Here is a 16,349-nt window from a genome sequence, read left to right as displayed (position 1 = left end):
CCGCGCCGGAGGCCGCGAAGTCCACAAACGACTGGAAGTAGCCGCCGTCCACCCTCGCCACCTCCTCGTGGATCGCCTGCGCCGCGTGCTTCAGCGGCCGGCCCAGCAGGTCGCCCACCGTGGCTCGCGGGAACGCCCACAGCACCAGGTTGCCGAAGTACTCCGCCGGCTTCCCCAGCCGGTGCCGCCCGTCCACGGATATCCGGATCGACGTCGCCTCGCCGGGGCTCAGGTCCCGCGCCCGCGTCATGGTGCGCCAGAGGTGGGCCAGGATGGTCTCGAACCGGCTGAACGGCCGCCCGCGCCCCTCCGACGCCCTGGCGCGGAGCCCCGCGATGAAGTCCTTGGTGAAGTGCGCCTTGTGGATGACGATGTTGCTCTCGGCGCCGTCGTCCCCGTGGTGATGGCCGGCGGCGGGCGACGGCCGGTGGTACTCCCTGCTGCGGTGGTCGTGCTCCGGGCGAGCCGGCGAGGAGCGCGGCTTGAAGAGGTCCTTCTGGTGGTGCACGGGCGGGAGGCCCATGGGCAGCCCCCTGGTGGCGCGGCCCCAGGCGACGAGGAAGTTGCTGGTGGCGTGGCCGTCGGCGACGACGTGCTTGGACGTGAACCCGACCGCGAGGGAGCCGCAGCGGAACCGCGTGAGCTGCAGCAGCACCACCTCCTGGTGCTCCGCGTCCAGGTCCGGGTGCAGCTTGAGCAGCGCCGGCGTGGGCTTGGCCGGGGCCATGTCGACGAGGTCGGCGTCCACGGACGCCTCCACGAGGCGCGCGCCGCGGTCGTTCAGGACCACGGCCGGCGCGCCGTCGGGGGACTCGCCGACCTTGCCCGCGAACGCGCGGTACTGGGAGAGCACGGCCGCGAGGCCCTTCTCGATGGCGGCGGTGGACGGCGCGGGCGGCGCGAAGGCGTAGATGATGGCCATCTGGATCTGGTACGTGACCGTGTCGAAGACGGACAGAGGGATGTACTCCGTGGCCGGAGCGCCGGCCTTGTAGGCCGGCTTGACGAGCCTGGAGCTCAGCACCTTCACCTCCATTGCTGGCTAGCGAGCTCGAGCTCCGTGCACTGAAGTCGGACCGGCGACGAGGAGTTTGCTAGCTAGGTGGCTGCCGCAGTGCTTGTGCTGCCTGTACGGTTTGCTCGTTCGATGGTGCCAGTGGCGACATATATAGGGGCCGCATGGCTGAGACTTTTGACCCGGCCGCCCCTGGCTCATACATGCGCACGTTTGACTGGGCTGCCGCAAAGGTGTTCGATCAAAGGTCACAGCTCTCAAGTCTCAACTCTCTGGCCGTGGCCGGTCCAGTACGTGGTAAAGCAGTAAGTACATAGAGCTTTGCATGTTGTATTGTTTGGACAACGTGACTTTTCACACAAGAAAAATCTGCACGTTTTTTAGGCGCGCGAAACTACTTTATTCAAGAGACACTCCTTGCACGACCGATGATCTAAGGGAGTACCTAGAACTCATTTAGATGAGACGTAATTTGGTCTCATTCATCTGGAAAACAAGAACGGATACAACCCACGTCAGCACACACGCATCTTATAGCACCACATTCAATGGCTATAAAAAAATGAATGAGACCAAATTAAATCTCATCTAGATGAGTTCTAGCAAAACTGATGATCTAAACGTGCAAATTCAAGCATAAGATCTGATCAAATGCTTAGCTGACTCTGTCGTCCATAAACTATTTGACACCTTGCAAACCAACCTGTAGTTGAATGACTAGATGGATAGTGGTATCTCAGCCCATCAGAATTTATATTTTGATGCTCGTATTTATCCTGGATTTATTTTAATATTTTCAGCAATGCGTGTTCAGTGAGAGGAGAATAGGAGACGTTTCCGTCAACTACGAGATGCCTACGGTGACTTCGTAAAATCTGAAGATGATATGCCAGCTCAGTCTCTCGAAGGTGTTCATAGGGGTACGGTGTGTGTGTTTATAGGGGTAAGAGTATGCACGTACATATGAGCGTTAGCGTCTGTATTGCATAAAAAAACTATTTGACGCCTTCAGTTGACAATTTGCCCGAGGATATAATCATTTAATAATGTACTTAATTAGACAGGACGTACAGCCAGTTGCCAATTGGTCACACATTCTGCGTGAAAAAAGAGACATCAGTCGTCCAATTCCAAGTTTGACATGCAATAACCACATGTTTTTTAGGGCATCTCCAATGCCGATCCATAAATTTCCTCCCACATCCGTCCGCGGATTGGGGGCACTAGTCTATGGACACGAACGCGAGAGCCGGCCATCCAACGCTGCTTGCATACATCCGGCTTCCCTGTTTGTTTTGAAAGTCTTGCACGTTTAAATAGCCGCAACATAGACTACCGATGTTCAAATAGTTGTGTGCAACACTAGTTCAAATTCAAAAATGTTTAAATATTATATTCCAACATTGTTGTCCCCTTTTAACCGTCCACAGATGCTCAATCAGATCTTCCTTCAGCTATTTGTGAGTTGCCCGATGCTGAATTTTTGATGCATTTGAGTAAACTCTTCAAATGTGGCCGATTCTGGCCTGGAAGTTCGATAGGATCACCCATGTTCTCAAATTGTAGAGCTGTCGCAGCATCCTCACCCTCATCCTCGACGATCATGTTGTGACTGATCACACAACATGTCATCACCTCCCACAAGGTCTCCGGATCCCATTATTTAGCATATCCACGAACAATTGCAAAACATGCCTGTAGAACTTCAAATGCCCTCTCGACATCCTTTCTAACCGCTTCTTGTCTTTGGGCAAAGTGAGACTTTTTCTAGCCAACTAGGTTAGAGATGGTGTTGACAAAGATAGCCCACAGAGGATAGATGCAATCAACTAGATAGTAGCCCAAGTTATACTCATGTCCATTGACAGTATGGTGGCAGGGAGGAGCTTTTCCTTCAGCCAGCCTCGAGAATGATGATCGCTACAGCACATTGATGCCATTGTGAGACCCGAGCATGCCAAAAAAAGAGTGCGAAATCCAAAGCTCACGTGATGCAACTGTTTTAAAAATGATGGTGAGCTTCTTAACATGACCTTGGCATTGCCCTTGTAAAGCCGCGGGCAGTTCTTCCACTTCTAATGCATGCAGTCAAGAGACCCAGCAAGCATGGCCACCCTCTTGGTTCTGAGATTTTCAAGAGCCTCTCAGCGTCTGCCACCGTTGGTTCTCGCATGTACTGAGGTCCAAACACCTCGACCACAACAGTTGCAAACCTACCAATGGCATCTCCGCATGTGCTCTTAGACATCCGTAGGTACACGTTTTACAAATCAGCGACCATGCCATATGCAAGCATTCGCAGTGCGTCTGTGCACTTCTGATAGCCAGAGAACCCAAAACTTCCCACGACGTCCTTCTTGAAGATGAAGTAGTCATCATAGGACCAGACGCCAGAGTACAAACGATTGAAGACAGTCTTGCGCATCCAAAAACGCTGGTGAAAATAGTCAACGAATAGTGCAACGGGGGCAAAGTAGTCGTTCATCAGTGTCAAATGGCAGCGCGCCCTGTTGCGGTTGAGCACTTGATGATTCTTGGTGGAACCCTTGAAATTGAGAACACGCTCCTCCACACGCTTCGCGTCTTCAAGGATTGCCTGCATCGTCGCCGTCTCATCCGTATAGTCCTCTTCATCGGACGAGTCATCAGATGACTCGACATAGTGCTCGTGTATGTACTCCAAATCCAAATCCATTGCTTGAAAGAAGCATGGACAACTTTTTTAGCTCCCGCAATTCATCGAACAGTTGTCGGGCATGGTGAGTATAGTAGTAGCGGATGGTATCTGGCGGGGCAGTCGGAGGAGAGGGGTGAAACAACGACGGAGGAGAAGCGGGGTGGGGCCCGGGTGGAACGCCGGAGGTGACGGAGACATAGAGTTCTGGTAGGGGTGTGGCATGGCGGCCGGGGTGGCGGAGCGACGGCGAAGGCAAGAGAAGAAAAAGGAAGGATGGAGGCGCAGGGTCCGAAAAGGGTTTTGGGTGGGCCGAAGGCGTTGGAGGCCTACGTGGCTGCTGTCTGGACTCTCGCAAAGCTTCACGTTTCTCTCTGGTTTGCCAAAAAAGTATGTCCGGATATCTCAACGTACCGTTATAGCCTGCGTTGGATAGCAAACCGCGTTCTGATCATGTGCTCCGTACAGTTACGGGCGGTTTGAGAGTCCGCTTTGAAAACGCCCTAAAGGAGTAAGTACATAGAGCTTTGCATGTCGTATGCTCGGGTCAATGTTTGGAAGGCGTGACTTCAACACACTCCTCGTTCGGTAGAGTAAGATCGTCAACGTTTTTGGTCAGCGTTCGTGTGTCATATTTGACGTCTTGACTTGACAATTTGCCCGAGCGGATAATAATCATATAATAATGTACTTAATTAGACAGGTGGGGACACGCGCGTACAGTCAGTTGGTCACACATTCTGCGTGAAAAAAGAGACAGCAGTCGTCCAATTCCAAATTCTTTTTGTCTGTTTGCGACATGCCAACAACCAAACCTAGATATGCGACATTTCGGGTCTGTACGTAAGTAGTCTACCCTCCGTTCCAAAATAGATGACCCAACTTTATACTAACTTTAGTACAAAGTTGGGTCATCTATTTTGGAACGGAGGGAGTAGTATAGTAGGTCTCTTGGATGCACGCATATAAGCTAGGATTATCCTGCTAATCACTCTAGTAAACCATGTTTGACGGACCGATCTCGTGTCTTTGGGTTGACACATATCAGCCGGTATAGGGGTCGCTCAAACTGGAATTTTGGTACATCAAGCTTTGTTCACCCCATCGCTATCTTTTTTTTTTTGGAACTTACACCCCATCGCTAATTAACCCACTTAACCAAGTCCAAACGCGCGCAAGAAAAAAAGGTTAAAAGCCAAAGTTACCTCGGTCTCTTTTTCCTCACGTGCTACGTCCACGACACCAAATGCCAGATAAGCCCCACAAGTAATATTTGTTTTATTAAAAGCCCCACCACACTAATTTTGGAGTACTTTCGCATTAGGGCACTCGTATGTATAATGGTCACTGGTGTTTTGGCATTGCATAAACATGATTCATTAGAGGCGGCGAATTTGGCAAAAGTGCAGGAAAGAAAAGTTTATGCTAAAGAAATATACAGGCCTGCATATGCTGGTGCATGCATGGTAAGTTAAACAAGGAAGCTAGAAAATGAGGGGCAATGCTAGACATACCTTAAAAAGATACATAAGCAAACGGGCTGTCCAACTTAGGGGGTTATTATTGGGTGTCGGGAGAGGGATTCGCCCACCCCCCTGAAAATAGGATGGGGGAGGAGGGGGGGGGAGATTAATTGGTTGGAAGGATTACTTAAAGCTTCATACAAGTTACGTAGGTGTAGTCGGTAAATTTCTATATTGTATAACTTTAGCATGGTAAATATTGATATTTTTTCACATAAATATGGTCAAACTTTATGAAGTTTGACTTTAGACAGTTTTTATATGCAGAGTAAAAAGGAACGGGAGGAATACATAAGGCTTTGCAAGTTGTATAAATGTTCGGGTCAATGTTTGGTAAAGCGTGACTTCAAACGAGAATCTGCACATTTTCGGCGCGAAAGCACGCTAAAACTTCTCCTCTCGCCGCTCGTTGCCGTTAGGTAGAGTATAAAGAGCCTCAACGTTTTCGATCAGCGCCGGCACGAGATTGTGTGTCATACTTGACGTCTTGACTTGACGATTTGCCCGAATCATATAATAATGTTCTTAACTCGACAGGTGGAGACACGTACAACCAGTCAGCCGGTCATACATTCTACGCGAAAAAAGGACAGCAGTCCTCTAGTAAACCTTGGCCGGTCATACATTTGTACGTAAGCAGTCTGCTAGGTCTCTTGGGTGCATAAGCTAGGATTATCCTGCGTGCTAATTACTCTAGTAAACCATGTTTGACCGACCGATCTCGTGTCTTTTGGGTTGACACATTTTTGGTCAAATTGCAAGAAGAAATTGTTTTGGGTCGTAATTTATATATTACCCACACAAATTTCAAAAGCAGTACCATAACCTACGCAAGTGAGAGCTGCATGGAGAAACTTCAACATTAATAGACAATCAACGGATGCCACTGAGTATGACGTGGAGGGCCAACCTATCAGCCGGTATGGAGGTTGATCGTGTCGATTACACTGAAATTTTGGTACTTATTACAAAGTTGTACCAAAGTAATGACAATTAATTTGAATCGAACGAAGTACTTCAATCTTGTTCACCGCATCGCTAACTATAAACTACTTAGCCAAGTCCAAACTCGTAAGAATCTGGTTAGAAGCTGAAGTTACCTCGATCTCTTTTTCCTCACGTGCTACGTCCTTGCCACAACTAATGTTTGTTTTAATTAAAAGCCCCACTACACTAATGTTGGAGCACTTTCGCAGTAGGGCACTCATATAATGGTCACTGGAGTTTTGGCATTGCATAAACATGATCCATTAGGCTGGTCACAATGGGGAGGAATTTAGGAGTAATATCACACACTCCAATACAACTTTGCTTATGTGGCACATATTTAATGAAGAGAGAGGTGCTTGTGGTAACTAGCTAAGTTACCGGAACATCACACACTCCAAGAAACAATGAGTCTATAACCTAATAAATACATTGTTGCATGACACTACATAAATGTTCCTACCCACTATAGAGATAGTAACATAGTCTAGGGAAGTGTGTAAGTTACTAGCTTATGTTCTTGTCCATTGTGACCAGCCTTAGAGGCGGCGAATCTGCCAAAAGTGGAGGAAAAGGCAAAGTTGATGCTAAAGAAATACACAAGCGTGCATATGCTGGTGCATGCATGGCGAGTTAAACGAGGAAGCTAGGTAATGATGGCCATGCATGCATCTGTCGCCTGTCACTACACACTAGGTAAAATCGTCCAATGCCAACGAAACCTCCTGTGAGGACCTCTTGGTAGTTGGTAGTTCGATTATCGATCGTGCTTACTTCATTGGGAGCAACTTGTGCTAGTCTAGTCTCTTTGGCCCTGTTGGATACTTTAACACAGTTAGAGTTAGAGTTATTTTCTAACCCACTCTAACCCAAATAAGCACCTCTTCATCAGGATAATTGGGTTAGATAAAACTAACCCATTCTAATCCTTCATGTTTGGATACTTTTGAATTATTTAAGCCTCCAACTAACCCAAACTAGCTCTAACCCCATGATCCAAACAAGGCCTTTATCTAGCTTTTACTTACTGGCATTCCCACACGCATGTTCGTTCATGGTGTCATGCATGTTCAGATTAGCCGGTACGATGAACCTGGCTGGCTAGCAGGCACGAGCTTTTCTTTGCTCCGTTCCGGAATGAGAAAGTAGTTTACTTTTTATTTTCTTAAAATGGTCAAGAAAATTGTTAAGAATAGTTTGTTTCCCTGAACTGGTCAGGAGTATTTTAGTTTCGTCAATTCTTTCCTAGAGCATCTACAGGCACACACAAAACTAATCTGGTCCTAAAACAACGCGCCTACGGATAATGATCGGGCGGACCTCAAATTTTGTCATTTATAATCACGTACCCTATTTTCAAAACACCAAACACATGCAAACACATGCACGTCGATCATTTCAGATCTGGATGTCAATTCCAGTGTAGATGACCCCAACTGATGGTCCGTGTTGAGCGGGCGGGGTTGCTCTTACTTAGATTTCTAGTGTAGATGACTTCCGTGTTAGCCCTTCGGGGTTGTCCTTACTTAGATTTCTAGTGTAGATGACTTCCGTGTTGGCTCTGCGGGGTTGTGGGTTTAGTCCCACCTCGCCGCGCGAGGATCGTGGCGACCGGCTTAAATAGCCGCTTTGTCGAAAAGTGATAAGCATCAGTCATGGCCGCCCACATGGTTATGGCCACCGGGCAGCACGGACCCACGGGCTCTACCCATAAGCAATGCACTACCATCACCAGAGCCGTCGCCCCGGCATCCAAGATCTTGACACCACCTCACCCGAGATCCACCACTGCCCCAACCAAAGAGATGATTGGAAAGGCCCCGCCTTTTAGACCCCTGGGCGCGAGACGAGCTTGGTCCTGCAACACCGAGTGCGAGACAAGCGATGGACAACAGCTGGGAGAGGGCCAACCCTACGACGAAAGTAGCATCCGGACAACGAGGAGAGGAAACGAAGGCCGACACAAGCCGCCTACGGACGAGCTGACGCCGAAAATGCCAACCGCCGCCGCAACCGCCCTGCCAAGCTGCCATGGAGCCACCCACGGCCGGAGCAGCAGCCACACTGGGTCACTGCCCAACCCGCGTTGTCCCGTGAGCTCCAAGCGTCGGAGCCGCCGGGCACGCACCCGCGCCACCAGCCACCATGGCCGCCGCCTGCTCCAGATCCACGGCACATGCACATGCAGTCGCTGCGCCGCCACCAGCCATCCCCGTCGCCACGCCATCGGCCATCCCCGCCGCTACACCACCACACCACGAGCGCACGCCGCCAAGCCCGCCCATCTGCACACACTACAAGAAACGTGTTAATACATGACGGTCCTCGTCCGTCACAAATCGACCAAAATCTATCATGCGTGCCCGTCCATGACGGATTTGGAATCCGTCATGTATATCGCGTCATAATTTGGCAGTGTATCTTCCATGACGGTTCTTGGCCGTCATGGACCTATCCAGGCCCGCCCAACCCAAACTAGGCTATGACGGAAAAACCCGTCATCGATTTACATGACCTGGACCTAACGTGGCGTTTACGTGGATCTGACGTGGAGGCCAGCATGGCCCATGTAGTAACCCGCCCAATTAGGATTTTGGTCCAATAATTTCAGTCCAGTCCAACCCATTAATTGTTTATTTTGGTCCTGCCCATGAGCCCACCTGATTTATTAGTCCAACACATTAGCCCCTTTCTTAGTCCAGCCTTAATGCATCCCAATTTACAACAAGACAATCAAATTATATTCATTCAAAAAATAGCAAGTGTTCACATGACAATACAGAGTTCTAACAATCTAGTCTGATTCCAAAAAACAAAGCTTAATACCAAAACATCAGAAGCATATCTAGAAAGTGATATCAGCATTTTTTTATATTTCATGTAACATGTCTTCCAAGAAAAAGATGCACTATTAGCTGATTTTTAATATCCAACACTACACCACCGCTTCCCGACAGCTATTCAGACCACTTCAATCTCCAAACTGCCAAACCTGCGTAGAATCCAAAACATACATAATTATAACAAGTTATAACAACCAGCTCACAAATGAATCTAGAGAGTAATAATATTAGTTGATTTTCCAAGCAATCATTCGATGGACACAGCACTACTATATTAACATACCATGAAAATGTGGACAACACACGCTAAAAAATAGCATACTAGTTACAAGTTAAAAAATTGTTCTATAAATGTGACATTTTATCATCCGAACATAGAAAGGTCAGCATCATTTTAAAACAAAGGGTGGACATATCATTTCATATTTGCCAAGTACAACAAAAAATCAAATTTATATGCACGTGACATGGCTTGGTGTATCAAATTGGATGATTTCGTACAATACAATGTAGTTCATAGTTAACAAAACATAAAAATAGTAATACTAGAGGCATACTTTCTTCATCAGTTAAAGCAAATTTCTATCAATAAACGTGCCTTTTGCATGTAAAAATATTCAAAGGCAAGGCCATTTCGGGCAATAGAATGATCCACTTAGTGATCTTATTATGCTAACAGTACAATTCTTTACAAAGACGAAACATTTTCGAGGATAAGAAAACTTCAGCTAAGAACTTTAGAATAAAGATGAACATAATGGTTCAGATTTAGTCTGATGCTTTCAGACCATAACCTTCTCATCTAGACTAACCACAAATGAGAATTATGAAAAGTAACATATGTTGGAAGGAAGAAAAAAGCATACATTCTCCCATTTACTGATTAGCTTTCATAGCATACAAGGTACATAATTATTTCTGCCCACGCTTCAATATGTGATGGGATACAAGGCACCCAATTATCTCTGCCCACATGAAAATGTATGAAGTAAATAATTCAAGGGAATATACCTAGATCTTTTTTTTCTCCAGTTCTGGTTGTATACATAACATTTTAGTTTAATTTAGCACACCATTCATTAATTATTCTTTCCAGCAAGCTTCCACCAATGACGTGTTGTGAATAATACCAAGAAATAGAGAATATGCTAGTAATAAAACTAAAATTTTGAGACCGAACAAATGCACTATGTAGCAAATCGAACACTCCTAAATCTGAAGCGAGAATAATATACCATCTTTTAGTAGTCTTAAAGAAAAATGTGTAATCTTCATTTCCATCGGTCCTTGAGATTGCAACTGTGCACACGCATTTCCAGAAAAACAATAGTATAAAATCACCTCTGCTGTAACAAGCGAAAACAACTCAGCATCAAGCTTGCAAACCCAAAGAGGAAGGGAAACAGAAGGATTATTTATACAACTATATTAAGAAGTCAGGTAATATTTAAATTGAATAAGACATCAAGGCAGTAATGAAGTTCATTTCAAGGGTTTCACTTTGTGTCACCTATTTGATCAAAGCAGAAGCAATCAGACAAAGATTAGTATGCTAGAGAAACAATGAGTACAACATGATGAAGATGTACTCTCATCAATGTTAGGAAGTGAAATGCAAAGTAACAACTCCAGTGTTTGCATAGAACACACCAGTCTTGCATCCACATTGTTTGCAACTATATTAATACAAAACTTAAAGATTCAATCAGAAAGCAGAAGAATAAGGGAGGAATACCCCACTATCCCAGTGACAGCAAACAACAAAGCGTAACAAACAAAGGAAGAAATCAATCTAATCACCCTTGTCGCGCAGGCCAGCCAATGGACAGATGTGTAGTGCAAGATATTACTGTGATTACTTTGAACAAACGTGCAGTGCAACATCGATGTCACAACATCCATCAGTTTTACCTGTTGCTCTTTAGGGGCGTGTGGCTTCCTGGCTACAACATCAACAGCAGCAGCATGCCAAGAGGGTCAAAAAAACTCGATCTTGGGAGGCAAGAGTGCAAGGCCAAGCAGGCGGTGGTGTGCATTTTTTCTTTTCGTTTGTTTTCAGGCAGGAGGGCAACCCGTTTATCCAATCTGTGGGAGACTACAATCAGCTTGCAGCTCAATTACTGAATTAATTGGAGATTGTGAAGAACCTGCAGGTTGAATTCCCGTTATTGGATTTCTTGCACTGTCGTACTACAGCCAACAACATTTCAACCAAGTGAAGATTGAAGTTGCAGCATTGGAAACCACACAGCCAACGTCCAGTAATGGAATCCAAACAAAAGTCTAAAACTATATGTACCCCTAAAATACATCTAGAACTCAAGTACAAGCAAGCCATTTGCCGAGATGCACTCACCATCTAATGAAATCAATGCGGCCGGTGCCGTCCGCTCCACCTTGCAATATTGCCAAGTCTCATGCTAGTGATGAAATTGGCTTGACCTTTCTTCCCAGTTCTAATGTCCGAACTTTCATAACGTGCAGATTTGTTTCAAATGCATGCTATTATATAATCTATCAAGTAGACAACGAAAATGCCATTAGGACGATAATAAATATGTATATATAACATTAAAATCTGCAACACCTGAAGAAATTTTTTGATATCTGAAGTGGCAGTATGGATCTGAAGTACATACAGAACCATAGTTTTTTGAGAAATATACAGAACCATAGTTAATACACTGGAGGCAGCAAGAAGCAGATACCAAAATACAGTCGTGTCATCAAACAAATAAGGACAAGTAAAATAGGGTGCTACGGTCCGAGAGCGGCGATGGAGCGGACGGGCTCACATGCTCCGGTTTCGTGGATCAATGGTATGGCTCGCATGTCTCGTCGGCATTTATTGGTTGAGGAAATACGATTGTGCTATGAAAGAAAAAGTGGGGCCCAACGACAATGTCGTGCGTTGGTTTTACTGCGTATAACATCATGTTCTCACGGAACAGGAGGGGGAGGGATGCATGTACCGACGAATGCGGGGAACGGCGTCGTTGAATGGGGCGAGTGGAAAAAACTGTGATCCCAAAATTAAAACCCATTACTTCGGTCGGTTTTGCACTTCCCGATGGAGAAGCCAATCCCATGGCGTCGAGCGGATGTGGATTGGAATTCCTCTTCGATTGCTTGACATGTATTCTTTTCGCAACCTAATTTTGATTCCTTCTTGGATGCGGTCTTCTGTTAGGTTTCCACCGCCGGCGATTGGAGGCAGAGAGCAAGCCGCAGCCTTTTGGGGTTAGGGAGATCACGTCGCCGGTCCAGCCGCTCGCAGATCCGTTGTACGCAGCGTCCGAGTCCAACCGCTCGTAGATCCGTTTGGGGTTAGGGAGGTAATTTAGTCGTCATAATTTCAAATTATGTGGATGTGGCGCCCACAGCGATTGCTGCTTTGCATATGGACAGACTGATTTGTGTAGACCCTAATTGTACCTGTCATGCCGTGCTATGCCTTTGTCAGAAATAATGAAATGCACCTCCTATGTGCAGGGTTCATGTCTGTCTTTGAAGGTTTCTTAATGTTGAGGTCCCGATTGTCGTTCATGCATAAACAGGCGTATACATAGAGTCCTGGTATTTGGTGTCATGACCACATGTTGTGCATCTCTACTTGGCGATTTGGTGATTTTCATGGGTTTGCTGTGCGTCTCTGTTATCTCCTCAAGTTTATCAAGTTGGTATGGTTAGAGGGTTAGCAGGTGTCCCATCCATGAAGACGATGAACAACCACATTGTCAGGCCAATACCGCGAGTACAGGATGGGGGCACTCGGGCTTGTGCGGCAGTTCATGTCGGGCTAACCGGTCGGCAGTCCAACACCAATCTAGGAGTGCGAGCCAAAGGAAGATTTTGCTATGAATTGGTTGGACTTAAGAGGAGTGTACGTGCTTGTGTTCTCGACTGGATTCGAGTAGTGCGTTCTCTTCTGTACTGCTGCAATGACGAAAATGACAATTTTGAGATGAATTGCAGAGTTCATGTTTGGTTCAACAAAAGCAGACTAGATGTTGAGGGGAAAAATGCATGCAGGAAATCATATGCGGATGCTCGGTGAGTAGTGCATGAATCAAGTTAAGAAAACATAAATCTGCTATGTGGGATTCACATGTCGATGACATCCTGTGTGTCTTTTTTGTTACAGGGTAAGGCGAAGAATACAAACACCAGATCATGCAGGTGTGAATGTCCCGCCAGGATACAGCTGCAGCATTCAGACCAGTATGGCCAGTACACTAGTGAACACATGCCGGGCCATAATCACACTCTTACCGACAAGTGTTGCGAGAAGATGCACATTGACGTGTATGCATAGAACCTCATACGGCAGTTGTGCGACAACAATGTAAGTATTGGGAAGTTGGGCCAATATAATAGTGAGTTTCTTCGGTTTGATGAAGAATATCCCATTCAGCAAGAGGGCGCTCATAGTGCTATGTGGCCAGATAAGTCGGCCAAGCAGTCAGCACGATGTCATCAGGAAAATAATGGAGGTTTTTGCCGAACTTGGGCAAAAGACCAAGGTTTGTATTACATGGTCCAACCAGAGTCGGAGAGCCGGATCAGGAACAAGCTGATATATCTACATGATCGAGCTGAATGCAGTACAACTTTTTCAGGGATGCAATAGCAGTTGACACAACATTACCAAACAAACTTTTATGACATGTTGTTCAGATAGTTTGTCGGTGTGATTCCAAAGCACAATTTGTTCCGGCAGGGGTGAGATTCCAAAGAAGCCAAGAAAGGAGGCAAGACATACGAAATGGAGTCGGTCAGCACCGGAGTGGCAACCCTAGTGTGGTTCGTTACAAAGTGCCGACGGCGGACGGCATTTCAGAAGGGAGGCTTAGATATAGGCATCTAGAGTGTTTGTGATTTTCCCCATTAATTCCGCTTCGGAAATAAAACTCCCAATAATTTTTTCCTTTGTCTGTGTTTACTATTTTTTCCGTCATTGTGATGTGGTGATGCTGTAACTTAATAAGTTTCATCCCGTGTGTGGCAAATGTGTTATGTTGGCATGCTTTCATTATCCATTGGTTTTGTATGTCATCTCTACTGCTAACTGGTACCATCGTAGGCATGAAACGGTTCAAAAAATGAAAACCAGCATAGGCATGAATTCGATGCTGGTGTGGTTAAGAGAATGGTGTTTTGGAGCTTGGCCTTCATGGGGGCTGAATTTCAAAAAAATCCAAAATTCATTTTTTTATTTCATAAAGATCTGAAAAAAATTGTACAAGTAAACAAAGGATGTGAGGCGTATGTGTGTAAATTTTTCGGATGTAATGCGTTGAAATGCGACATGTACAAAAAAGACAAATTAATGATCTAAGAGGATGAATAGTATCATGTGTAAAAAACCCTCAGATTTGTCCTTTTTGCACAGCCCTCATTTCAACGTAATTCATTTTGAAAATTTACACACTTGTGCATTATGCCTTCATGTATCTCTGTATTTTTTTCATAATTTATTGAAATGTAAAAATATGATTTTTTTTCCAAATTTTGACTTTTGCAATTTCCGGTGTGATTACGCTCTTCAATAAGAATCGGGAATTTTACTGTATTTATGCTCGATCTACTGGGACTTGAGCACACAAGTCATGCAAATTGTAGCGTGGCACCAACATCACTGCTTTGGATTTTTCTTTCGATGGGAAACAATACTGTCTTAGATACCTCGTTTTTTAGGCAAGCCTTAGAATTTTTTTTTTTTTGAGCGGTAGGCAAGCCTTAGATACGTGATGGTACATGACCAAGCTGTTAGTTGGCTAGCTTGATGGCCGCGGGTACAGGATGGAGCCGTCCGTCAACTCCACAAACCATCACCGTGCTGGGTGGGCCTTATGCATACATTAAAACGGCAAAGCCTGTGCCACGACCAGATCGGATTCCATATCTCGAGAATGACGGGCGGTTCACGATACCGCTACCACGCGAGGACGAGCGCTCCTTCGAATTTTCGGCTACGGTCCAGTATACAACCTTGCCATGTCAACAAATATTACAGCCAACTATGGTTCACGGACCACTATGCACACCAAGACAATTGAACTCCGACACCGGCATGGTCAACCACATTTTACATAAAATATTCAGGTAATTAACAAGCATAACATTTCACAGCAACATCCCGTATTACTCGTAAACGCAAAAGAACGGACGAAGTGTATATACCAAAAAATATTCATGCATATTGAGATGGTTCCATCCAAGGCAATCGAAGCTAAAAGGAAAATAAAAATATGCATGTGTACATGCAACAGCAATCTGATATGATGAAACAAACCTGCAGAGCTGACCATTCCCACGAGAATAACCTGCAGATCCCCCGACCCAAATAAGAAGTAGTGTAAGAACTCAATCCCGAAGAACAAAATAGCTGAGGAGAAGCGTGTGGGGGTTGGAGATTCCTCACTCACGTTGGCTCTCAACCGGATGGATCTGGATCTGTGCCCGCCGCTGGATGGACCTGGATCCGTGCCCGCCGCTGGCGACCTCGGGGACTTGATCCGGCAGGCCGTCCTGCCGCCACCGCTGCCACCTCAGCTCGAAGTGTAGCACTAGGCCGCCGTATCTCGAGGCCGCGATCTGAATGGGGAGGTGCCCTGCGCGGGATAGATGAGGAGGGACCTGGCGGGGGGTGGTTTAGAGTCGGCGCCGCCGGTGCCGACATGGAGCGACGCGAGGATAGGTGGCGGCGACTGATGGTTGGTATGGGAGGAGATGGGAGAAGGGGAAGGGGAAGGGGAATTAGGGTTAAAAATGGGCAGGCTCGAAAATTTTGACTCCCCGCGTTGGGGACTTAAAATTTTGTTTCTCTCGCGCGCCCGCTATGTTTGTTTTTTTTGTCTCGGTATATTATTACATCTAACTGACATGTGGGACAAATAAAGGGCATGCCACGATACATTGGCAGGAGCCTCATTCGTGACGGTGCAATGGTGTATTAATAAAGGGAAAAAGTAGGCCTGAGTAGTCCTGCTTAGTCGATTCATGACGGTTTTCGTGACAGTCACTCGATGTCCGTCATGAAGGGGCTACCATTTTGTAGCCCATGCACATCTTCCTGATTTGTGACGGTTTTCGTGACGGTTTATAGGAACGTCATCAAAAATTCGTCATGGATTAACAGATTTCTTGTAGTGACAAGACCGAGAGCAAAATGATGCCATTGCACACGCCCGTCGCCAAGAACCGCGGCCCCGCAGGACCCACCAGTCGTCCACAACGCCTCCAGGACCCACCAGCCGTCCACGATGCCTCCATCAGCCACCGCGCCCCGCCAAGCGCCATGCCCC

General features: G+C 46.3%; 1 protein-coding gene across 1 annotated transcript in view; it reads right to left on the bottom strand.

The window, feature by feature from the left end:
- LOC119299842 (putrescine hydroxycinnamoyltransferase 3-like) overlaps positions 1-1,098 on the bottom strand; it is a 120,011-nt gene extending 118,913 nt beyond the window's left edge. The window contains exon 1 of the mRNA XM_037576986.1: positions 7-1,098. Coding sequence (XP_037432883.1) covers positions 7-1,036 — 1,030 coding nt within the window. The 5' untranslated portion in view covers positions 1,037-1,098. The remainder of the gene's footprint in view (positions 1-6) is intronic.
- Between the last annotated feature and the right edge of the window lie 15,251 nt (positions 1,099-16,349).

This window comes from Triticum dicoccoides, chromosome 5A, assembly GCF_002162155.2.
Source record: "Triticum dicoccoides isolate Atlit2015 ecotype Zavitan chromosome 5A, WEW_v2.0, whole genome shotgun sequence".
In the NCBI taxonomy this organism is placed as follows: Eukaryota; Viridiplantae; Streptophyta; class Magnoliopsida; order Poales; family Poaceae; genus Triticum; species Triticum dicoccoides.
The sequence above is the reverse complement of the archived record's forward strand: the minus strand, read 5'-3'. Positions and strand labels throughout refer to the sequence as shown.